Below are 26549 nucleotides of genomic sequence, written 5' to 3'. Positions count from 1 at the left end.
ATCCGAACTTCGGACCTGAAGATCACTGACATCATGATTTGACCTCATATTTTTTGAGTTCCCAGTTGTCTTGAATGCACCATAAGTCAGTTGAGTGAACGATCATCTTTGGTCTGACAGACGCTTACGTGACAACCAGAATGCATTGTGCAAACATGGTGCCACATATAGCTGGAAAATAGCTTAGCATTAGCTCATCATAATCAGTACAACCTTCAAAAAAGTATTTTACACACATCCTATGTGTCCATTAAAATCTATGCAGGAATCAGAATGCATTATTTGTCAGCAGTACTTGAAAACATGTGAATAAAACAGTAAAATACATTATGCTCCATGCATACATACAGTGGGGAGAACAAGTATTTGATACACTGCCGATTTTGCAGGTTTTCCTACTTACAAAGCATGTAGAGGTCTGTAATTTTTATCATAGGTACACTTCAACTGTGAGAGACGGAAAAAAATCCAGAAAATCACATTGTATGATTTTTAAGTAATTAATTTGCATTTTATTGCATGACATAAGTATTTGATACATCAGAAAAGCAGAACTTAATATTTGGTACAGAAATCTTTGTTTGCAATTACAGAGATCATACGTTTCCTGTAGTTCTTGACAAGGTTTGCACACACTGCATCAGGGATTTAGGCCCACTCCTCCGTACAGACCTTCTCCAGATCCTTCAGGTTTCGGGGCTGTCGCTGGGCAATACGGACATTCAGCTCCCTCCAAAGATTTTCTATTGGGTTCAGGTCTGGAGACTGGCTAGGCCATTGCAGGACCTTGAGATGATTCTTATGGAGCCACTCCTTAGTTGCCCTGGCTGTGTGTTTCGGGTCGTTGTCATGCTGGAAGACCCAGCCACGACCCATCTTCGATGCTCTTACTGAGGGAAGGAGGTTGTTGGCCAAGATCTCGCGATACATGGCCCCATCCATCCTCCCCTCAATACGGTGCAGTCGTCCTGTCCCCTTTGCAGAAAAGCATCCCCAAAGAATGATGTTTCCACCTCCTTGCTTCACGGTTGGGATGGTGTTCTTGGGGTTGTACTCATCCTTCTTCTTCCTCCAAACACGGCGAGTGGAGTTTAGACTAAAAAGCTCTATTTTTGTCTCATCAGACCACATGACCATCTCCCATTCCTCCTCTGCATCATCCAGATGGTCATTGGCAAACTTCAGACGGGCCTGGACATGCGCTGGCTTGAGCAGGGGGACCTTGCGTCGCTGCAGGATTTTAATCCATGACGGCGTAGTGTGTTACTAATGGTTTTCTTTGAGACTGTGGTCCCAGCTCTCTTCAGGTCATTGACCAGGTCCTGCCGTGTAGTTCTGGGCTGATCCCTCACCTTCCTCATGATCATTGATGCCCCACAAGGTGAGATCTTGCATGGAGCCCCAGACCGAGGGTGATTGACCATCATCTTGAACTTCTTCTATTTTCTAATAATTGCGCCAACAGTTGTTGCCTTCTCATCAAGCTGCTTACCTATTGTCCTGTAGCCCATCCCAGCCTTGTGCAGGTCTACAATTCTATCCCTGATGTCCTTACACAGCTCTTTGGTCTTGAATTGTGGAGAGGTTGGAGTCTGTTTGATTGAGTGTGTGGACAGGTGTCTTTTATACAGGTAACGAGTTCAAACAGGTGCAGTTAACCTCTCTAGGGTAGGTGGCACCAAATCGCAAAACATTAGATTATGTCAGCAGAGTACCCAGCCAGAAATAATCCGACACCCATTTTTCAAGCTAGCATATAATGTCACATAAACCCAAACCACAGCTAAATGCAGCACTAACCTTTGATGATCTTCATCAGATGACAACCCTAGGACATTATGTTATACAATACATGCATGTTTTGTTCAATCAAGTTCATATTTATATCAAAAACCAGCTTTTTACATTAGCACGTGACTAGCATGTGACTAGCATTCCCACCGAACACTGCCGGTGAATTTACTAAATTACTCACGATAAACGTTCACAAAAAGCATAACAATTATTTTAAGAATTATAGATACAGAACTCCTCTATGCACTCGATATGTCCGATTTTAAAATAGCTTTTTGGTGAAAGCACATTTTGCAATATTCTCAGTAGATAGCCCGGCATCACAGGGCTAGCTATTTAGACACCCAGCAAGTTTAGCACTCACCAAAGTCAGCTTTACTATAAGAAAAATGTTATTACCTTTGGTGTTCTTCGTCAGAATGCACTCCCAGGACTTCTACTTCAATAACAAATGTTGGTTTGGTTCAAAATAATCCATAGTTATATCCAAACAGCGGCGTTTTGTTCGTGCGTTCAAGACACTATCCGAAAGGGTAAATAAGGGTGACGAGCATGGCGCAATTCGTGACAAAAAAATTCTAAATATTCCATTACCGTACTTCGAAGCATGTCAACCGCTGTTTAAAATCAATTTTTATGCCATTTTTCTCATAAAAAAGCGATAATATTCTGACCGGGAATCTGCGTTTAGGTAAACAGACGAAAGAAAATAAAGCATTCGGTCGACTCGGGCACGCGCCTAAGCCCATAGTACTCTGATCGGCCACTTGCCAAAAGCGATAATGTGTTTCAGCCAGAGGCTGCCTCGATATCGTTCAGCTTTTTCCCGGGCTCTGAGAGCCTATGGGAGCCGTAGGAAGTGTCACGTTAGAGCAAAGATCCTCAGTCTTCAATAAATAGAGTCCAGATGAAACACAACTTGTCAGACAGTCCACTTCCTGCATGGAATCTTCTCAGGTTTTGGCCTGCCATTTGAGTTCTGTTATACTCACAGACACCATTCAAACAGTTTTAGAAACTTTAGGGTGTTTTCTATCCAAAGCCAATGATTATATGCATATTCTAGTTACTGGGCAGGAGTAGTAACCAGATTAAATCGGGTACGTTTTTTATCCGGCCGTGTCAATACTGCCCCCTAGCCCTAACAGGTTAATACAGGTAATGAGTGGAGAACAGGAGGGCTTCTTAAAGAAAAACTAACAGGTCTGTGAGAGCCGGAATTCTTACTGGTTGGTAGGTGATCAAATACTTATGTCATGCAATAAAATGCAAATTAATTACTTAAAAATCATACAATGTGATTTTCTGGATTTTTGTTTTAGATTCCGTCTCTCACAGTTGAAGTGTACCTATGATATAAATTACAGACCTCTACATGCTTTGTAAGTAGGAAAACCTGCAAAATCGGCAGTGTATCAAATACTTGTTCTCCCCACTGTACATACATACATATGCTACAGTAGAAACGACAACACGATATACATAAAATAAGGCACTTACTTTGATAGGAACGCACACATGTCCAAAGTTATTATTTGTAAGGAAAACAACAATGAAGGCAATGCGGGCACCAGACAGAAAATGTGTCAAGGGGAAGGCCTGTTCTGACTAGAAATGCACAATGTCTTCATATTTGATCTGGCGAAACATTGGGGAAGTGCTTGGGCTCTCGTTGAAGAGAGAAGTTTGTCCAAGAGAGAGTTTGTCCGGCTCAGTAATCCTCAAACATAAATTGTCCGCAACAGTGAAATGGGCAACTTCTATGTGATTTAATTAGGAGACGGAACACACCTCAATTCAAACTGTTGTTAGAAAATAAAACTTGTTCGAAAATAATTTGAAATTGACAAGTTGAAGCATTTTCTATAGATAATTAGCAGGCAGCGTGCCTTGGTTTAAGGGCAGCGCAGGTTAACTGTGCTGTTGGGTAACAATCACATTTTGGAACAGTGAGTGCATTCTGACATCACGCGCATAATAAAACTGACATTGGGGCCAACTGTTACTGATATTTGGACCTCACACGTGAAAAGGTTAACATGATTTTAAATTACTACCTCATCTCTATACCCCACACATACAATTATCTGTAAGGTCCCTGAGTCGAGCAGTACATTTTAAACACAGATTCAACCACAAAGACCAGGGAGGTTTTGCAATGCCTCGCAAAGAAGGGCACCTATTAGTAGATGGGTAAAAAAAGCAAACATTGAATATCCCTTTGAACATGGTGAAGTTATTAATTACACTTTTGATGGTGTATCAATACAGCCAGTTACTACAAAGATACAGGCGTCCTTTCTAACTCATTTGCCGGAGAGGAAGGAAACTGCTTAGGGATTTCACCATGAGGCCAACGGTGACTTTAAAACAGTTACTGTCACGTCCTGACCAAAATAAGTTGTTATTTTCTATGGTAGAGTGGTCAGGGCGTGACAGGGGGTGTTTTTGTGTTTGTTCTATGTTGTCTATTTCAATGTTGGATTTCTAGTTTGTCTATATCTAGGTTGGGGTTTATTGGGTTGACCTTCAATTGGAGGCAGCTGTTCCTCGTTGCCTCTAATTGGAGGTCATATTTAGTAGGGGTGTTTTTTTTCCTGTTGTTTGTGGGTAGTTGTTTCCTGTTTAGTGTATGTTCACCTGACAGAACTGTTGACGGTCGTTTTTTGTTATTTTGTTATAGTGTTTCATTAAAGTTAAATATGAGCACTTCACACGCCGCGCCTTGGTCCCCTTTGTACGACCCGCGTTAAAATTACAGAGTTTAATATTGTGGATACTCCACAATATTAACCTAAATGACAGAGTGATAAGAAGGAAGCCTGTACCGAATACAAATATTGCAAAACATGCATGCTGTTTGCAATAAGGCACTCAAATAAAACAGCAAAAAATTAAGAAATTAACTTTATGTCCTGAATACAAAGTGTTATGTTTGGGGCAAATCCAACACAACACATCACTGAGTACCACTCTTCATATTTTCAAGCCTGGTGATGTCTGCATCTTGTTATGGGTATGCTTGTCATCGGCAAGAACTAGAGAGTTTTTATAGGATAAAGAACTGAAAAATCCTAGAGGAAGATCTGGTTCAGTCTGCTTTCCAACAGACATGGAGACAAATTCACCTTTCAGCAGGACAATAACCTAAAACACAAGGCCAAATATACCAAAACGACATTGAATGTTCCTGAGTGGCCTAGTTACAGTTTTTACTTAAATCGGCTTGAAAATCTATGGCAAGACTTAATAAAGTCTGTCTAGCAAGGATCAACAATGAATTTGACAGAGCTTGAAGAATAAAAAAAATATGTATTAGTGTTTTATTTTTCATGATATTTTTACAAATGTTAGAATTTATCTTCCAATTTGAGATTTTAGTTTTTTGTGTAGATCTTTGACAACAAATTACAATTAAATCAATGTTAATCCTACCTTGTAACACAACATGTTATGGAATAAGTCAAGGGGTGTGAATACCTTCTGATGGCACTGTAAATCTTACTCATTATTCTCAAAATTGAGCAAATTTCTTCAGACGGAAAAGATAACAGATTGTTTTTATTGTACAATCTCAGACCTCCCTCTTTTGCTGATATTTTCTCATATATAACTCTAAATGAGTGGTCCTCAATGTTGCACTGCACATAATGGCCTACAAGCAATATTGTTATGTGTAATAACACATTATTATTTGTTTTTTGCCATGATCTTTTGGAATGAGGGTATCGTGAGTTGATCTTTTAAAGTGACATGGATGTCTTTCAGTTCTCAAATAAAAACAGACCAACTCAATAGGATTTAGAGGCTGTGTGAACGTATAATAATTCTGGTGCCATGATAAGAATAATCCAGGCTGATTTAATCAAATTACATATTTGGACGTAAACAGAGCTGTTTTTGTGAGCTATTTTCTTTCTGTTGCAGCTGAGCTGGTGCAAGGATACGGATACCGGGCCCAGCGCAAATTCTCAGAAGACATCGACTGGTCCTATGCGGGTAAGTGTGTAGGGGACCAGACGACTTTGGTTAAATGTTCTACGTCTATCTCAGTAGGATACATTTGGATAAATTATTGATATATTGAAGCTAAGTGATTTTGAAGCATTGTAATACCAAAGACCAGCTGAAGTGCTAACATGTAAACTGAATGGGTTCCTCACTAGCCATGAATCCACAGGTGGTCAGGAGTGGAGTGGCACTCTGGTGGAGATAAGACTTTGATGTCTGCTGGACTGCCACAATGTGTCCTCAAAGCTCCTCTTATGAGGTGTGTGTGTGTGTGTGTGTGTTGGTGTGTGTGAATGCGTGCACCCGCGGGTGTGCAGGTGCGCGGGCACACAGTGAGTATGTGATCGATAAGTAGTGTGCTTCAAAGAGATGACTGGGAAACGCTAGTATTTTGAGCTGGTAGTGACAGACAATGTCAGACTTGCAGTCATAGACTAAAAGTTGCTTGTGACTTGCGTACCATGTATCCACGCGTAATGTGTGTGTGCGTAATGTAATAACAGATAACCACAGAGATTGTCTAGTCTGTGCATGTGTAAAATATCAGAAAGGATTAACTTTGTCTTTATCTGTTTGACTCATCCTTTAACAGAGCTGTTATGGTTTCCAATAAACCTATTAGACTAGACTGGTCTTGCCTTAGACTAGACTGTTCTGACTGGTTAGAGAAAAATGGAGTAGCCTAGTCACGAAGCTTGTTCTCCTCACGAAGCTTGTACCTTGGAGTAGACTGGGATTTTCTAAGGAATGGCCACTCCTGGCATCTCTATATCAGCCATTTTTTGAGAGGAAGAACAAAGGTGTGTGTGTGCATGTGTGGCAGAGATCTAAAGAGTAGGCCATTTGCAGAATATACTCTTCGGCAATAATTCTGTTTACAATGCAGGTCATAATGAATAGCTTGGTTTCATGAATATCTTCTGAAACGGGGACGCCAAAGAGACCTGGGAATTAATGTCCTATTTGAAAATATAATTTGAGAAAACATTCACGCATTCTCCCCCCTTCTCTTGAAGATCATCTGAACCCATTCCAATTTCCCCCCATGGTCTCATTCTGAGATTTGCATTTGAATACGTATCCCCTTAGAAATTCATTTGATCTTCATGAATTCGCCTGACGTTTGGCAATGCGTGTGGAGAGAGATCAACAAGGAAATGGATTGGTTATCATTGGGGGTCATTTGGAGCCTCGTTCCAATGGTAAATGGCATGGCCTTCTCTCTCCCCTTTACTCCATAACCACTGGTTGGGGAAAAGAGTAGACAAGTTTCAACTGAAATGTTTTCAGTTAAGAATTGGCCTATGCTTAGGTTATCAGATGGGGAGATGAGAAAGGAAGACTTATTTACACTGAAGTTCTAGTTCAGAATATGGCCCGCAATCTCTTTTCAACTAATGTTGACAACATCCAAATACACACAATATTGTAACACAAGCTGTTAAACAGTGCAAGAGTTACAGTGTATTGGCGTAGCCTCATTTGACAGAGGGTTACATACAAATGCATACACACACACACACACACACACACACACACACACACACACACACACACACACACACACACACACACACACACACACACACACACACACACACACACACCTAGGGACTCTCTTCTCAGGGTCTATTCCTTTATTTCTTTTTTCAGCCATGGAGAATTCCCTGGTGGTGAGAGAATTCCCTGTGTTAGGCTCTGGGACCCATATTTGAAAGTAGGGCACATTCAGCTCCTGGTTTGGAGCGGCTGTTTAGCCTAGCTTGTCTGATCTGTGTTGGATGAGACATGACATGGGTTATGACTAGCCAATACAGCATAGAATGTATGATGTGTAGTAAAAATGTATGTATTTCTCTTCAATTCAACATTGACTTTGATACAGTTTGTATTATTAGCATGTTTATATGTTATACAGTTGCCAAACAGTCAATAATACAGCATATTCTACAAAATAGATGCATCATTTGGCATGGAAATGTACCATGCATATTTACTATGACCCTCAGGCAGTAGCACACAAATATCACCCCCCCCCCATATCTCTCTGCCAATCTTTGCTTTCACTAGACATGACAAGAAAAAATATTTTCTCTTTCCCCCCTTGCACCCCTCTCTCCACCCCTTGCTGTCTTTGTGTTCTCCTCTCTTCCCTCTCACCTCTCTCTCTCTCTCTCTCACTCCCCCTCTTCTTCTCACTGTCTAGTCTACCCCTACCCCTTTCCCAACGCTCTCTCTCCGTCTTCCCTTTGCTCCCTCTCTATCTCTTTACCACACCACCTTCCCATACCTCCCCTTTCGCCTCTGTCGGCGTCACAACAAACTGAATCTGGGTGACACATGGGGAGACTGGCACAACAATGGGGACATTATTGGGTGAGGGCACAGACATGTGGGCACAGGCAGCCAGGCGGGGGGACAACCTGTATTCCGACTGCCAATGCCACCCTAACATGCCCCTGTCCCTCCCCAACTTCCCTGTCCTCAATAACCTCCCCCATCTATAGGCCTATTGTATAACTAGCATAAACAGAAAAACAGCCCTGGTCCAATGGCCCTATGGACGCTATACTTACCCTGTGCTTCAGAAAGTTTATGTTGGAGGCTTGAAGATATATTAGAAATAGAAAAGCAGTTGATAGAGTTCAACGTTCAGATAAACTTGTTCATCCCCCATACACACACACAGACACACAGACACACACACACACACACACACACACACACACACACACACACACACACACACACACACACTATATTGCTTGTTGCTTATTCATATTGCAATGACTATTTAGTCACAGCATTGTGTTGTATTTTGAATCCTTGTGATGTGCTCTTGTATTGGGTCCAATTGTTTTTGTTCAGGCACAATATAGAAGCTCATGAGAGTTAAACAACCATTCTGCATGGTGGGCCCTCCCAGCCAAAGGGCTTGGAATGGTGCTTTGTGGTTGTGTGAGCTTGTTTGTGATAATGCAGGTTTGTGTGTGTGTGTGTGTGTGTGTGTGTGTGTGTGTGTGTGTGTGTGTGTGTGTGTGTGTGTGTGTGTGTGTGTGTGTGTGTGTGTGTGTGTGTGTGTGTGTGTGTGTGTGTGTGTGTGTTTGTGATTTTATTGGATAATCTGCATTGTGTGTATGTGCTATCATAATGCAGGTGTGTGTGTGTGCTTCCATTTGATAATCTGCATGTGCGTGTACGCTCTTGCGGTTGTGTGTGTGGAAGGGATTCTCTTTTGCTGTGCGTGCCTTTTGAGCGACGCATCCCTTCAACCCTGATCTTTCTTATCCTAACACCATAATAGACAGGCTCCTCTGACATACCTTTATGTGGATCCAAACACTGTACAATACAGTACCATCATTATCACCGCTAAATGAATGGTCTATTACCTCTCTTAGAAAGGGAAGAATGGTATCTATACCAAGCATTTATCCTAATGCATCTGAGCTCAATTTGGAGTGTCATAGCAAGGGGTGTGAATACTTATGTAAATTAGCTATTTCTGTATTTAATTTTCAGTACATTTGCAAAAAATTCTAAAAACATGTTTTCACTTTGGATTCTTCCAATGCACCAGCTTTTTTTTTGCACGCGCCCAAAAACACACACATAACAATATTATTATGTGAAATATTATTACACACACACATACAGGTAACTACCAAAATAAAGGAAACACCAACATAAAAGTTCTTAATAGAGCGGTGGGCCATCAAGAGCCACCAGAACAGCCTCAATTTGCCTTGTCATAGATTTTTACAAGTGTCTGAAACTCTATTGGAAGATTCGACACCATTCTTCCATGAAAAATGCTGCTTTGAGACCTCTCCTTCAAATTCACTGATTCATCTCTTCTAGCCATAGTAGCCAAAATAATAGGCAACTGGGCATTTTTATACATGGCCCTAAGCATGATGTGATGTTAATTGCTTAATTAACTCAGGAACCAGTACCACACCTGTGTGGAAGCACCTGTTGGTAGAGCATGGTGTTTGCAACGCCAGGGTTGTGGGTTCGATTCCCACGGGGGGCCAGCACAGAAAGAAAAAATGTATGAAATGTATGCATTCACTACTGTAAGTCGCTCTGGATAAGAGCGTCTGCTAAATGACTAAAATGTAAAATGTATACGTTGTATCCCTCATTTACTCAAGGGTTTCCTTTATTTTGGCATTTACCTGTATATAATAAATACGGTTGTAACGAAATTTTCATATCAACAAATTGAAATGACTGAAAAATGTTGATCAAAGCGTCAAAAAAGTATGTCATCAAAATGAAATTCTAGCTTGATAAATCATTCAAAGGGATTTTGTCCATTTTCATGTTCGTTCAACGGTAGCCTAACCCGCAAAAACCATCAGAACCATTGAGAAAAAATTTGATAACTAAGATTTTTAAATTTGGCTTTTCATAAATGCTTTTTTTATACGATTATCACAGGGTAAGCACACCAGCAGTTACAATTGCCCACAACAGATAGATGATGAAGAATATACTGTTGCATCATATCCCCTCTGCTGTGTGTGTGGAGCCATTGACATGCTAATGAGCTGACCCAGAACTCAGAATGACCTCATTCAGCCTCATTGTCTTCTGGCTCAGATGGGTCTCTACAGTATGTGGGCCCCAGGACTAAAATTCAGTTAGAAATTGTAACGAGTAATAGTAGTAGTAGTATGTGTGTGTGTGTATTTACATGCTCACAGTATATAGCCTAAGCAATGCATCTCAAATCTATCTGCTGGAAACTTCAAGGCAAGTGAAATAAACACTACCCATACTCACTGTCACTGATGTTTTAGCCAGCTTTTGTTGTTGTCTATGTAATGTGAGACAGGTGTTGGCTAAAACAGAAACAGACTGGCAACCAGGTTTGATAGGATGAGTTCGGTTACAGGAGAAGCATTGAAACAAAACTCAGGAAGGCAATTTAGGCCTCCCATGCGACCAATACACTGAAAATGATACTGCCAGCCCCTTAGTTGACTCCAGTTAAACTGAAAAATGTACAGCAATGAATGAGCAGGAGGAAATGTTGGAATGAAAGCATGACATTAAATTGTTCTATCGTGTGGAATAGGCACATCAGCTCCATGCACAGCCCCATATCCACCCTTTGCCATAAGCACTTCATGTAGATTGGACTTGATTGAACTACTCATCATATCACCCAACCCATGATTACTTGAATCAGGCATTATGCACCAATATTACATTTTTGGCCGATACCGATATTTTCCTTGTAAAAAAAATACAATAACGATACCGATAACCGATATTTTAAATTTTTGCTGCCTTTTAACTGCCATTCTAGTACAGTTAAATAGTTAACACACACACATGGACGCTATCAGGGCACAAGGCGAGACCCAGATGCAGACACAGGAGGCAGATGGTTGGAGTCTTAGATGTTTATTGATCCAAATAGGGGAAGGCAAGAGAATGGTCGTGGACAGGCAAAAGGTAAAAAAAAACAGTTCAGAGTCCAGGAGGTACAGAGTGGTAGGCAGGCTCGAGGTCAAGGCAGGCAGAATGGTCAGGCAGGCGGGTACAGAGTCCAGAAACAGGCAAGGGTCAAAACTGGGAGGACTAGCAAAAAGAGAATAGAAAAGGCAGGAGCACGGGAAAAACACGCTGGTTGACTTGGACATACAAGACGAACTGGCACAGAGAGACAGGAAACACAGGGATAAATACACTGGGGAAAACTATCGACACCTGCAGACAATCACAAGGCCAGGTGAAACCAATCAGGGTGTGACAGTATACCCCCCCCCCCCGGATGCATAACTGGCTGACCGGGGTGCCGGTGGTGAAAATCGGCGATGAGGGCCGGGTCCAGGATGTCTTTAGCAGGGACCCAGCACCTCTCCTCCGTGCCATAACCCTCCCAGTCAACCAGGTACTGGAAACCCCTGCCCCCTGGTCGAACCCTCAGGAGGCGTCTCACCATATACACTGGCTGGCCATCGATGACCCGGGGGGAGGGATGGGCCTAGAAACAGAAGACAAAGGACTGTGAGACACATGGAAGGTAGGGTGAATACGGAGGGTACGGGGTAACACAAGAAGGACAGCAGTGGAACTATGGACTCCAGAGATGGGAAAAGGACCAATGAAACTGGGGGACAGTTTGCGGGACTCCACCCGAAGGGGCAGGTCCCGAGTGGAAAGCCATACCCTCTGCCCAATGCGATAGTGGGGAGCTGGGGTCCGACGACGGTCCGCTTGTCGACAATACCTGGAGTTGGTCTTGAGAATTGCCGCCCAAGCTCTTCTCCAGGTACGTCGACAGCGGCGGACAAACATCTGGGCCGAAGATATGCTGACCTCCTGCTCTTGTTCCCTGGAAGAGTGGAGGTTGATACCCCAAATTACTGTGTAACTCCGGTAGGGCAACATCTGAAAAATAGCGCACTTGGTAGTGTGTACCATTGCTCGACCAGTCGGCGAAAGCCAACATCACCCACAACAGAGAACGGTTGATTGTCAAGGGCAATGAATTCCATTATCTTGACTTTAATGGATTTCACCTTTGAGTTGTCTCGCTGAAATGTTCTTACTCTTTCAAATGACTGCTCGACTTGTTGACTGCTTGATCCACACAGTAGACATTGTGGGCGTCATTATGTCATGTTCCTACGTTATATAGGTATGCACGGTAGCTTTGAAATCGTTTTTTAACATCGGCGTTAAACTAGACATCGGCCGATACCGATGTTGGCATTTTTAGCTAATATCGGCCGATTCCGATATGTTCACTGATATATCGTGCATCCCTAGGTATTAGTGCTGGGATAAAAAAAAAGAATATTTATCACACCCTGGGGATCCCCCAGGAATGGCTTGAGAAATTCCACAGTTCTGCATGTTACACCCCAGTGATATCCTGTCAAAGCAGACACACCTGAAGGTGATTAGCTCGTTAGCTCCCCGCAGGAGCACACCTGCAATCAGTTGGCCACTAATTAGAGAGGAAGAAACCAGAGTACACTTCCGGGAAAAGGGAAAACAACTGAGTTATGTTTTGAAATGGAAAATGGCATGTACAATTTTGGGGCAAAGGAATGTAGCTGACGCACCACCAATATGTTAGCTATCTATCTCTACCATACATTAAACACATTTCAACTCTCTTTTGGCAGGGACTCTCAACCAAAACAACTGGGCCAAGAAGTACCCATCATGTAACAATGCCAGACAGTCGCCCATCAACATCGAGGAGGAGCTGACACAGGTCAAAGTTCAGTTCCAAAAGCTGAAGTTCGAGGGCTGGGAGGAAGCAATGTCTGATGGGACCACCATCAAGAACGACGGCAAGACAGGTATGCGCTCTCACATCCCCATAAGTCATCACCATAAAAACAGCATTACAGCAGCCAGCAATGAAACTGTAAAGCCAAAGTAATACAGTAAAACAGTCCTATCTGCAACCAGCCATTCAGTCACCTATTCAGTATCCACTGCCTGTGGGTAGAAACTGTCTCAGAGCCTTGTGGTCTGGGTTTTAAAACTACGGTGTCATAGCAGAAGGAGGAGGTGGAGAAGAAGAAGAGTGGAAGGAGGAATGCAATACAATATGATGATGTGGAAATTATTATATATTGTTAGATACTGAAAGATTGGGCATTGTTGTAGTGTATACTTATGGCACTTTTAAAGCCGATGGATGTGTGTGTGTGTGTGTACGTGACTTTTTGTGTTTTCACTTGGCAAGCTTCAGGCCACATCAATATAGTGTGTGTGAGTGTATGTGTGTGTTGTTTAATGCGGTCAGCTAACACCCTCTGTGTGTTCTCTCCAGTGGCGGTGAACCCAGAGGGGGACTTCTATGTGAGTGGAGGGGGGCTGAGGGGCAGGTTTAAGGTGGGAAGAATCACCTTCCACTGGGGACGCTGCAACGCCTCCTCAGAGGGCTCCGAACACAGCCTCAACGGGGTGAAGTATCCCCTGGAGGTAAGACCTGACATTCGCCCATTATAACTATGACAGAGTATAACCTTGTTATAACCTCCATATGACAGAGTATGACCTCATTGTAACCTCCCAAGTTGTCACGGGTGTCGTAGGGTAGAGACCAAGACGCAGCGGGAAAATGTACACTCATCTTCTTTTTTATTTGGTGAAGAAGGAAAACACATAAACGTATACAAAACAAAACAAACTTGACAGTCTTGTCAGGCAAACAGCTAAACAAGAACAATCTTCCACAAAATCCCATGAAAAACAAACTCCTAATTATAGGACCCTCAATCAGAGGCAACAATAACCAGCTGCCTCCAATTGAAGGTCCAACCCCAATTAACTAAACATAGAACATAGAAATATACTAACATAGAACAATGACTAACAAACCCCAGACTAATAAATCAAATCACCACTCTACCTAAACACATACACAAAACACACCCTGAACCACATAAAACAAACACCCCCTGCCACGTCCTGACCAAACTACAATAACAAATAACCCCTATACTGGTCAGGACGTGACACAAGTAGGGCTTTCTAATTTTTGACTGTTTGGCTCTATTTGACAGTATTAATCCCTTTGACACTTACCAACACACGGGTGTGATCGTTCTACAGTGGTCCCTGCGATGTACACTCAAACCGAATAAGTGCTTGGGCTCTCTTCGAAGAGAGATTTTCCGGCTCAATAAAGCCTCAAACGTCCGCAACAGTGAAATGGACTACTTCTGTAAGAATTAATGAGGAGGCAGTATACACCTCAATTCAAACTGTTATTAGAAAATACAAACTAATCTGAAATTGACAAGTTGAAACATAGCCTATAGATAATTAGCAGGCAGCATGTCTTGGTTTGAGGGCAGTGCGGGTTAACTGTCCTGTTGCGTAACAATCACATTTTTGAACAGTGAGTGCATTCTGACATCACTCGCATAAAAAAACGGACATTGGGGAGACCGTTAGAGATATTTGGAACACACACGATGAAACGGTTAAGTTTCTGAAAAGTTCTAAATATGTTTTATGCGTTGTAGATGACCGTAGGAATTCTAAGTGGTTTTAATGGGCTTTCTCCATTCTGATGGTTTTATACTCAACCAAACTAGGACAAAACTGACTGTGAAGTAGTCCAATTAGTTTAGCATTGTATCAAAATATCGCTATAGACAGTATTGTTAAAATCCCAAACCAGTATGTGGATCCATACCAGTATACCTCAAAATAGGATATAGCACTCAGCCCTACTCTCAAGGACAGTACAAGGGATATCAACCATCTCCTGTACCTTGTATCTGTCTGTTCCAGATGCAGATCTACTGTTATGAAGAGCATCACTTTGAGTCCTTAGACTACGCCATCAAGGACGGGGGCAGGATCACAGCTCTTTCTGTGCTGTTTGAGGTGGGCGTGAGTGTGTGGTCATTTTCTGAGTGTGTCTGTATCATTGGTGTAAAGTACTTAAGTAAACATACTAATAAGTACTACTTAAGCCGTTTTTAGGGGTATCTATACTTTACTACTTATATTTTCGACAACTTTTACTTTTACTTCACTACATTCCTGAATAAAATAATGTACTTTTTACTCCATACATTTTCCCTGACACCCAAAACTACTCGTTACATTTTGAATGCTTAACAGAACAGGAAAGTGGTCCAATTCACACACTTATCAAGAGAACATCCCTACTGCCTCTGTTCTGGTGGATTCACTAAACACAAATGCTTAGTTTGTAAATTATGTCTGAGTGTTGGAGTGTGCCCCTGGCTATCCGTAAATAAAATAAAAACAAGACAATGGTGCCGTCTGGTTTGCTTAATATAAGACATTTGAAATGATTTATACTTTTACTTTCTAAGTATATTTTAGCAAGTATGTTTACTTTTGATACTTAAGTATATTTAAAACCAAATCATTTTAGACTTACTCAAGTAGTATTTTATTGGGTGACTTTCACTTTCTATTAAGGTATCTTTACTTTTACTCAAGTATGACAATGGGTACTTTTTCTACCATTGGTCTGTATGTTTTGACCTACTATGGCCATAGTACCTAGTAGGTTCTGTAGATTGGGGGGAGTGGGTGTCCTTGACAGGTATGTCATCTGTTGACATTGACAGGAAGCGGAGTGTGCTGATGGATTCGATTTTGTGCAGATGTGTGTGTGCGTGCGCGCATGTGTTTGTGACCTGTGTCAAGAGTGTTTGATGGATAATTTTGCGTCCATACCAGCAATGCTTTTCATAGTCGATGAGGGATGACTTACTGTATCTACATAACTAGTCTGAACAGTACCTCTACTGAATAAACAGCCTGGCAGTAACTGACAGTGTAGAATACCAGCAGGTCAATACCGTGTGTGAGCGTGTGTGTGTTTGTTGAGGAGATTAGCCCACACATCTTAGGCTACACTCCGCTGCCCACCTGGGAAATCAAAGGGGACAGAATAGTGGAACGGATTACCAACTACAGCATCAGACTGAGCAGAGATTAGACATGCTACAGTACATAGACGGTCAGCTGTGGAATATCACGTCTCTAGCTATTAGCTTAACATCAGTGTTGGCTTTAGCTTAGCATCAGTGTTGGCTTTAGCTTAGCATCAGTGTTAGCTTCAGCTAAGCGGGTCACAGCTTTAAAGGGGCATTCAGCAGTTGAAACAATAACAAAGTGAACTCCATGCCCCTGTTTCAGTAAAAAGCTGAGGGATGGGGCTGGAGAAATGTAAGCACTATCAAATTCATTGACAGAGCTATGTATACAAGGACTGACCATCCATTATAACAATATTATAGTTTTAGCAATTATTTTGAGGCTACATAGTGTCTATTTAAATTTACTTTGTTTACAAACAATGTAGTAAAGCAAGGTTATGTTTTGGGTTCTGATTGAGTACGACAGTTGAACTGAGATCATGAGGCATTTCTAAGTTATATTCTTCAAGAATCAATGGCTACATCATTATTCATTTATTTTTCTATTGTGTTATTGACAGTACGTTTGTTTATGTGTAACTCTGTGTTGTTGTTTTTGTCGCACCGCTTTGCTTTATCTTGGCCGGGTCACAGTTGTAAATGAGAACTTGTTCTCAACTGGCCTACCTGGTGAAATAAAGTATAAAATAAATACATGTATGTCCCAAAATGGATGTAGCAACTGCAGATTGTCTCTTTAAAGCAGCCCAAGAAATGTAGGGACACAAAAAGTTAAGGGGGAGGAGATGAGTAGAGGAAGCTACTGTAGACTTTTGAGATGCCTGACTAACCCACTGCCTTTCCCTCTTTACAGACGAGCATCGAAGACAATGACAACTACATAGCCATTATTGATGGAATCAACAGTGTCAGCCGATTCGGTATGTCAACCTGACTTAACCCTAATAACTCGAACCTCAACCAATCAACTTTTTTTTACTCACCTGCTGTAAGCACAACCATAATTATCTCCCTTGCATTTCATTATCGATGTATTACTGCACAGCACTGTTCCTAAGTTTCAGTAAATGTATGTTGTACAGTAGATAGTTAATGCTAATGGAGGTTGAGGTTTTCAATGCAGGTAGCAATTACAGAGTGCATCAACTCATTTCATGTAAATTCAAGGGCCACTATCCCCCACAATCATACACCCACTACCTCACTGTGCCATAATGTAACACACAGGCACATAAACACACACACACTGTTTTCTTTATATTCATCTTCTGTCGTTCATCCTCTGTTGTTTACCCTCTATCGTTCATACTCTATCGTTCATACTCTATCGTTCATACTCTATCGTTCATCCTCTATAACTTATCCTCTATTGTTTATCCTCTATCATCTATCATTCATACTCTATCGTTCATACTCTATCGTTCATATTCTATCGTTTATCCTCTTGTTTATCCTCTATTGTTTATCCTATATTGTTTATTTTCGATCGTTTATCCTCTATCATTTATCCTCTATCATTTCTCCTCTGTTGTTTATCCTCTATCGTTTGTCCTTGATCATCTATCGTTCATCTTCGATTGTTTATCCTCTATCGTTTATCCTCTATGGTTTATTCTCTGTTCTCTATCGTTCATACGCTATCGTTCATTCTCTATCGTTTACCCTCTATCCTTTATCGTTTATCCACTGTCGTTCATTCTCTATCGTTTACCCTCTATCCTCTATTGTTTATACTCTATCGTTCATTCTCTATCGTTTACCCTCTATCCTCTATTGTTTATCCTCTATTGTTCATTCTCTATCGTTTACCCTCTATTGTTTATCCTATATTGTTTATCGTCTATCGTTTATCTTCTATCGTTTATCCTCTATTGTTCATTCTCTATTGTTTACCCTCTATTGTTTATCCTCTATTGTTCATATATCATTTATCCTCTACCATTTATCCTCTACCGTTTATCTTCTATCGTTTATTCTCTATCATTTCTCCTCTGTTGTTTATACTCTATCGTTCATAATCTATCGTTCATCCTCTATTGTTTATCCTCTATCGTTTATCCTCTATCGTTCATCCTCTATTGTTTATCCTTTATCCTCTATCGTTTATCCTCTATCGTTCATCCTCTATCTTCTATCGTTTATCCTCTATTGTATCTCCTCTATCGTTCATTCTCTATCGTTTATCCTCTATCGTTTATCCTCTATCCTCTATTGGTTAATCTCTATTGGTTATCCTATATCGTTCATACTCTATCATTCATACTCTATCGTGTTTCCTGTATTGGTTATCCTTTATTGGTTATACTCTACCGGTTATCCTCTATCATCTGTCATTCTCTCTTCCTTTTGATCTGTTCCTCTATTTCACTTTTGCTTCTCTGTCTGCGTTCCCTACACTTTCCCCCTGTCTAGGTAAGAGTGGGAGGGTGGGTCCCTTCTCTCTCCGGGGCCTCCTGCCCAACTCCACAGAGAAGTACTTCATCTACAACGGCTCCCTCACCACCCCACCCTGCACTGAGACCGTGGAGTGGATCGTTTTCAAGAACACTGTGGCCATCTCCGACACGCAGGTGGGTCTGTGTGTGTGTGTGTCCATGTACAGTTGAAGTCGGAAGTTTACATACACTTAGATTGGAGTCATTAAAACTTGTTTTTTAACCACTCCACAAATTTCTTGTTAACAAACTATAGTTTTGGCAAGTCGGTTAGGACATATACTTTGTGCATGACACAAGTAATGTTTCCAACAATTGTTTACAGACAGATTATTTCACTTATAATTCACTGCATTACAATTCTAGTGGGTCAGGAGTTTACATCCACTAAGTTGACTGTGCCTTTAAACAGTTTGGAAAATGTATGAAATATGTCATGGCTTTAGAAGCTTCTGATAGGCTAATTGACATAATTTGAGTGTACCTGTGGCTGTATTTCAAGGCCTACCTTTAAACTCAGTGCCTCTTTGCTTGACATCATGGTGAAATCTAAAGAAATCAGCCAAGACCTCAGAAAAAATTGTAGACCTCCACAAGTCTGGTTCATCCTTGGGAGCAATTTCCAAACCCCTGAAAGTACCACGTTCATCTGTACAAACAACAGTATGCAAGTATAAACACCATGACGCAGCCGTCATACCGCTCAGGAAGGAAGCGTGTTCTGTCTCCTAGAGATGAACGTACTTTGGTGCGAAAAGTGCAAATCAATCCCAGAACCAGAGCAAAGGACCTTGTGAAGATGCTGGAGTACAAAAGTATCTATATCCACAGTAAGACGAGTCCTATATCGACATAACCTGAAAGGCCACTCAGCAAGGAAGAAGCCACTGCTCCAAAACTGCCATAAAAAAGCCAGACTACGGTTTGCAACTGCACATGGGGACAAGATCGTACTTTTTGGAGAAATGTCCTCTGGTCTGATGTAACAAAAATAGAACTGTTTGGCCATAATAACCATCGTTATGTTTGGGGGGGAAAAGGGGCAGGCTTGCAAGCCGAAGAACACCATCCCTACAGTGAAGCATGGGAGTGGCAGCATCATGTTGCTTTGCTGCAGGAGAGACTGGTGTACTTCACAAAATAGATGGCATCATGAGGGAGGAAAATTATGTGGACATATTGAACCAACATCTCAAGACATCAGTCAGGAAGTTAAAGCTTGGTCGCAAATGGGTCTTCCAAATGGACAATGACCCCAAGCATGCTTCCAAAGTTGTGGCAAAATAGCTTAAGGACAACAGAGTCAAGGTATTGAAGTGGCCATCACAAAGCCCTGACCTCAATCCTATAGAAAATTTGTGGGCAGAACTGAAAAAGCGTGTGCGAGTTATGAGGCCTACAAACATGACTCAGTTACACCAGATCTTTCTGGAGGAATGGGCCAAAATTCACCTAAGTTATTGTGGGAAGCTTGTGTTAGGCTACCCGAAACGTTTGACCCAAGTTAAACAATTTAAAGGCAATGCTACCAAATACTAATTGAGTGTATGTAAACTTCTGACCCACTGGGAATGTGATGAAAGAAATAAAAGCTGAAATAAATCATTCTCTCTACTATTATTCTGACATTTCACATTCTTAAAATAAAGTGGTGATCCTAACTGACCTAAAACAGGGAATTTTTACTAGGATTAAATGTCAGGAATTGTGAAAAACTGAGTTTAAATGTATTTGGCTAAGGTGTATGTAAACTTCCGAGTTCAACTGTACACCTGTGTTCCTGTGTGCATTTATAAAATCAGAGATTGTGTGGAAATATTGTTTTTGTCAGTACAGAAGACGAGAGTGTGAGCAACAGGAAGAGGGAGAGTGGGAGTTGACAGATGTATTTTAGAGTGTGTATGGGTTGGGTGGGACCTTAACATACACTCCTTCATTTGTATAGTTAAAAGGCATTGCACAAGGTTGTTTTCACAAGTCACTTCTAAACTGTTTCATTATGCCGGCGCCTGCATCTTTTTGTTTTTGTGTCTGACTTTGTGCCAGACCTTTGCTTTTGATTTATGTCTGCATTCATAATTGATCGTGGCTCTCTGAGTGTGTGTGTGTGTCAGCACCATGCGTTTCAGTTTAAGCAGAGTAAAGGCCTCTGTGCGCCTTTATTTATTGGTTTTAATGACAGTTGTTATATACCTGTCAATCACAAATACCCTGAGGGTAACAGGGAAGACATACACGCACTCACACTCCTTTTAAGTCTTCAGCTGTTGACATCCTGTTGTCTGACACACACCCTCTTTCCATTTAAACTGGCTTTCAGTCTGCCTGTTTTCGGTTCTGTATGGTATGGTAATGTCACGTCTCAAGTTTCAAAACACTTTGAAAGGCCATTTTGGGAGAATTGTTCCTCTATTGTGTAGCTTGGTAGCTTTTCAAACACTCCCTCGAGGCGTACACTAGCTCTTATGTGATGGAATTACCATATCGCCAGTCGTGCATACAGTAGCCTATATATTCAAGCAACGTTATCCACATATTAGTTGTTTTGATAACATGAACTAATAAGCATGCATGTGCATATGCAAAAGTATTTTTCAAAAGTTGTGCCATAAGAGCGCCACACCTGTCATTACAACACCACACCTATCATTACATTTGTACATACCAATGGCTGTTGCAGAGGTTGCCTGAGTCACGGTTCTGGCCCCCGGTCACACTCACAGCCACTCTGGTTGGAATGCTGTGTGAGTCAGAGGACCAGTGTTCTGTGCAGTGTTACACAATCAACTGTAGAAGAGGTGTATAGGACATGCATCCATGCATGTGTCTAGCATGTGTGTTACTTACCTTATTTTACCAGTCAATTAAGAACAAATTCGTATTTGCAATGTTCTTATTTACAGAAAGTTATTTTCGAGAGCCTGTGTGTTAGGTTGTGTGACGTGTGAATACTGTATGACCCATAGTTTTGAAGGTCTGTGAGAATGTATCACGATAATAGTAATTAGCTAGTATGTGGGTGGTGCCATCAATTCAGTGCCTTATGAGAAGATTTCACCTCGTTCTAACATTCTGTCATAAAGAGCACATATTCAACTTCATTTAAAAAAAAAAACGTTTTCCCATCTCAAGAGTTTACATTGAAAAAAAGACTATAGTAAGTGCGTACTAAGTGCCAAGTAAAGTAACAAGGTTGACTGTAAAGAGGGTTGACGATTTCAAATGAAATCAGCCATACATCTCCTTGTGACGGGGAATGGAATCTTGTTGTGTGAAACAGGGAGTGGCAATTGAATGCGAGTTTCACAAAAGAAATGACATTGTTTGGGCAACATGTATGGGCAACATGTATGGGCAACATGTATGGGCAACATGTATGGGCAACAGGGTTGACGTGTTGTTTTCGACCCGCTCAGTTTCCCCCCACAAAACACCAGAAAATGGCCAAAAAGAGTAGATCCAGCTCACCTGCTTTTACACTAGAATTTAAATTTTAGCTGTTCAATATTTATTTTGAATGAAATATTTAAAAAGGAATAGTTTCACCATATTTAAAGGAGAGTTCAGTTCACGTACAGGGTCGACCTTAAACTAACGGCAAGACGTAAATGAATCACTGATCACATAAAATAAATGAAAAATCTTAAGAAATGACTTTGTCAAAGCAACAAAAAATAACTAGGGCTTTACAATGATGGCTACACCGTGAATAAATGTTGGGGCTAAATGGGTTAAAATCTTCCTATAAGTCACAGAGGCATTGTGATGAATGTGTTGGTTGTATGTTTGTAGCTGGAGATGTTCTGTGAGGTGATGACCATGCAGCAGACTTCCTCTGTGACATTATTTTGAGGTTATGCTATGAAGGGTCATAAGAGGTTATAACTGTTCATTGTGTTGTAGCTGGAGATGTTCTGTGAGGTGATGACCATGCAGCAGGCGGGCTACGTGATGCTGATGGACTACCTGCAGAACAACTACAGGGAGCAGCAGCAGCAGTTCATGGGCCAGGCCTTCTCCTCCTACACTGGCACAGAGGAGGTCCTCACTCCCAGTATGTACCTGTCTGTCTGTCTGTCTGTCTGTCTGTCTGTCTGTCTGTCTGTCTGTCTGTCTGTCTGTCAGAGGAGGTCCTCACTCCCAGCATGTACCTGTCTGTCTGTCTCCAATAATCCATCCAAACATCTGTCGTATTCACTCCTGGTTCTTGGCACTAACACCTGATTCAACTAATCATGGTCTTGATGATTAGGTGATGAATAGATTCAGGTTTGTTGATGCTGGGCTGGAATAAAGTCTGCTGTCAAGTAACTCACAGACAAATAGAGCATTAATATGTATTACGCCTACATTGTCATTGCAGCAGAGCATAGAATGTTTAATTCTGAGCAACATACCAATATCAAACATCCTAAATATATTTCTGACACTTTTGGTGGCCTATTAAAATGTCATAGGTGGATTTTGATACATATGAGGCAAGCACTGGTAACCCAACTAAGAACCTGCAGCTTGTTATGGGCAAAGGTAATCTGTGGCACAAACGCACATTAACGCACGCATGCGTGCACACATACACACACATATACACACACACATATACACGGTACACTGTGGCTGTCTCACAGAGCTCATTTGATGTATCATACTATGACTGGTTCCTGACCCTATTAAAGCCGTGATGGCAGTTTGATGTGTGTTTTCTGGTTAGACATCAGCATTAATCAGGACTTTAACTAGCATGTGGCATGCTGGGAGGCATTCAATATAAGACAGCATGTGTGTCAGCATCTGTGTGTGTGTGTATGTGCCTCTCTTAATTATACCCGGACTCTCTATATCCTTGAAGGGATAATTTAATTGCTGTGGATGCTTAGGCACCAGGCTAATACACTAGCCCCTCTCGCTCTCTCATCTCTCTCTCTCTCTCTCTCTCTCTCTCTCTCGCTCTCTCTCTCTCTCTCTCTCTCTCTCTTTCCCTACATGCCAGCAATGATATTAGTCTCTCAGCTTAAAGTTCTCTCCCCTCTTTCTCCCCTCTTTAGACCTGGTGGTCGCTAGGTGTTGCTAGGTTACTGTGGCTGCCCCCTCCCTTTCACAGAGCACTTTCCAAACGTCTTCGGAAAATGGATACAGTGCATTGAATATGATATATAATGTACATGAATAGGTGTGAGATGCACGTCAAAATTAAGAAAATAAAGAAAAGAACTGGAGAAAAATACTGCTGTTTCTTTGCTCCTCTCTGCCCTCTTGTGTTGAAAAGGGGTTAGTACAAATGTGAGTATCTTTCTTAAATCCCTCAGCATCATTAAAAACATGAAATTAATGCATTCACCCCCTCACCACAAATGATTTCCATGGTCTACTCTTGTGGCGCCCTTATGACCTTTCTGGGAAAAGAGGATCCTTAACTAAGAAAACTGAAGTGCAGGCTTTAGCGTAGATCGTGTAGGAAATGTGTCAACGGTTTAGTTGTTGTCCCTGGCCATTGTCTCAGGTCTCATTTTGATTGATTTAAATCTCTTTCTCCCCCCTCTAATCTGTGTTAATCCCAGAGTCTCAGTGTGTCTGTGAGCTGCATTAGTGCCGCAGCACTAATCTTTGATGGTGACCTTTGACACAGGCATGAGGCACGGGTTTACCTCTCTTAACGGGAGAAACAACCAGTTGTGGTGACCATTATTCCCCCATGCAAATATTTTTGTTTTGGTGCCCGGAATGAAGTTTGACATTTATTCTACACAGCATTTCTTTGTACCACCTCAAGTGATTATTTTACGTGGAATTCTTATGAATCTAAAATCATTTGGATTTATTTATTTCTCTCTCTCGCTCTCTCTCTGTCTCTTCTGCCTCTCTCTCTCTGTCAGTCTGCAGTTCAGAGCCGGAGAACGTGCAGGCAGACCCCCATAACCTGACCAGCCTGCTGGTCATGTGGGAGCGGCCACGGGCGGTGTACGACGCCGGGATAGAGAAGTACTCAGTTACCTACAAGCTGGCCCAGGGAGAGGACCCTCCGGCCTTCGAGTACCTGACCGACGGAGACCAGGATGTGGTGAGGGACATTTTTGTAGCGGGGGTTGGTCACGGAACTAATTATTGTGAGCTGGAGCTCAGCAAACTAACACACGCAGATCACCAACTGAGGTCAATCACATTTTGGAAGGTTTGTGTGAATGAGAAAATGAAGGAGGGAATGGATGAAGAAACAAACAAAGAAACTAAAGAACCATAGTATGATTGAAAGCAAGAACAGATCCTACAAAGGTATAACCCTCCACATTTCCACCACCCTAAACCCCCTGTACTCCCCTCTCACCTGTCGTTCCCCAGGGGGCCATATTGCAGGACCTGATGGCCAACACCAGCTACGTGGTTCAGGTCATGGCGGTCTGCACCAACGGTCTGTACGGCCGCGTGAGCGAGCAGCTGACCGTCGACATGCCGATCGACGACCCCGGTAAGAGCGACCGTGACCGTCAATACGTCTACACAGACCGTACATAGGGTGGGGGGGGGGGGGGGGGGGGTTATACTCTGCCATAGCGTTCTGCTGACATAGAGAGTAGAGCCCAAACATAGATGGTTGATCATTTGCAAACCAGTTCTCTTTACTGTATCGCTTTAATGGTAGGTCTTAACAGCAAAGTCACACTTACCGCTAGTGTAGTCTAGTCAGTCAGTTTGCCGATAAGGTGCCCTGAAGGCTTCTCAGATAGAGAGTGAACAGATTGTGTTAAGGGAATTCTGAAGAAGATAAAGATGTAGTTCTGTCGTGGTTTCTGATTGGTGTCCACGGTGTCCGCAAATGACCACACATTTCACACCCACCGTACTGTCACTGGTTTCCAGAGCCACTTCTGTTTCCCTGGCCGTCTTGGCCATGCTCCCTGTATGATGTTGTTTGAGAAGCCCCCCCCGACCCTCAGTCTCTGTGTCTTCTCTTTGTCCAGTTCTGTTCCTTTAAACATGCACCCAGTTCCTCTATGTGCCACAGTAAATGTACTGCGTGTATTGTACTCTGTCTCTGGTGAAATCTTCGTTGTACCCTTTTCAAGTGTGCTTTGATTTCTAACACGGAAGAATGCCCGCCTCAATCTGTTTGTTTAAGGTCAAAGGTTATTCCATGTGTACCTTCTATGTCACACAAAATATAAAAAATTGCACTTTTGTTTTGAAATGGCATCTTTTCCTCCTGTCACAGTAAGAGAATGTTTGCTTATGTATTCTGTATTTCCTGAATTGTAAGTTTATAATAAACACATTTTGTCTTGCTAAAAATACTCTGCATCATATTTCGATGTGCATGAATTGTATACACTCATCCAAATGACTTGAAACAATTGTGTGACCGAATGTGATGTGACAATTGTGGTGACAAAACAACTCATTTGTGAATCGCGTTTGTGAATTCATTCATTCATCCCTTCCCTCTCCACTTAACTTTTGAAAAACCCACCTCATGCTTTACAAACCCACTCTGATCTGGCCTGAGGCCTCCATGATGTGTAACTTAGTCCCATCCAGGTAAGAGGATGTGTGTGTGCGTTGGCCGTGTGTGCATGTGCATGGGTGTGTTAACACTCAGTTTGTGCTGACGAGGAAGTACTACCTGTGGATAACTTTCCCTCCTGTTGTTATTTCTCTATCTCTCCCTCTATCTCTCTCTCTCACCTGGTGAGACAGCAACATATTCACCAAGATTTCTAATATAGGTTCATACTATCTAATGATTTGCCGCTTCATATACTGTGGACCCATTGAAAAGATGTGGATATCAAGCTTCCGAAGATTTTTGTCAAGCCTCTATCCTGGACCTGAAGACCAATCTGTGAATTAAAATAAAGTTTTGCACCCAATTCATCAAAAAAAATACCATCAAAAACAGATTGGT

The 26549-nt window shown here is 41.8% G+C and overlaps 1 protein-coding gene across 6 annotated transcripts in view; it reads left to right on the top strand.

The window, feature by feature from the left end:
- ptprz1a (protein tyrosine phosphatase receptor type Z1a) overlaps window positions 1–26549 on the top strand; it is a 75625-nt gene that overhangs the window by 29581 nt on the left and 19495 nt on the right. For all 6 annotated transcript variants that reach the window (XM_014124576.3, XM_014124575.3, XM_014124574.3 and 3 more), the window contains 9 exons: window positions 5722–5793; window positions 12957–13136; window positions 13616–13767; window positions 15088–15183; window positions 17071–17137; window positions 18630–18787; window positions 22556–22706; window positions 24526–24710; window positions 24989–25115. In XM_014124576.3, coding sequence (XP_013980051.1) covers window positions 5722–5793; window positions 12957–13136; window positions 13616–13767; window positions 15088–15183; window positions 17071–17137; window positions 18630–18787; window positions 22556–22706; window positions 24526–24710; window positions 24989–25115 — 1188 coding nt within the window. The remainder of the gene's footprint in view (window positions 1–5721; window positions 5794–12956; window positions 13137–13615; window positions 13768–15087; window positions 15184–17070; window positions 17138–18629; window positions 18788–22555; window positions 22707–24525; window positions 24711–24988; window positions 25116–26549) is intronic.

The sequence above is a fragment of the Salmo salar genome, chromosome 10 (assembly GCF_965601325.2).
Source record: "Salmo salar chromosome 10, fSalSal1, whole genome shotgun sequence".
Classification (NCBI taxonomy): Eukaryota; Metazoa; Chordata; class Actinopteri; order Salmoniformes; family Salmonidae; genus Salmo; species Salmo salar.
Note: the sequence above shows the minus strand (reverse complement) of the source record. Positions and strands in the feature narration are given on the sequence as shown.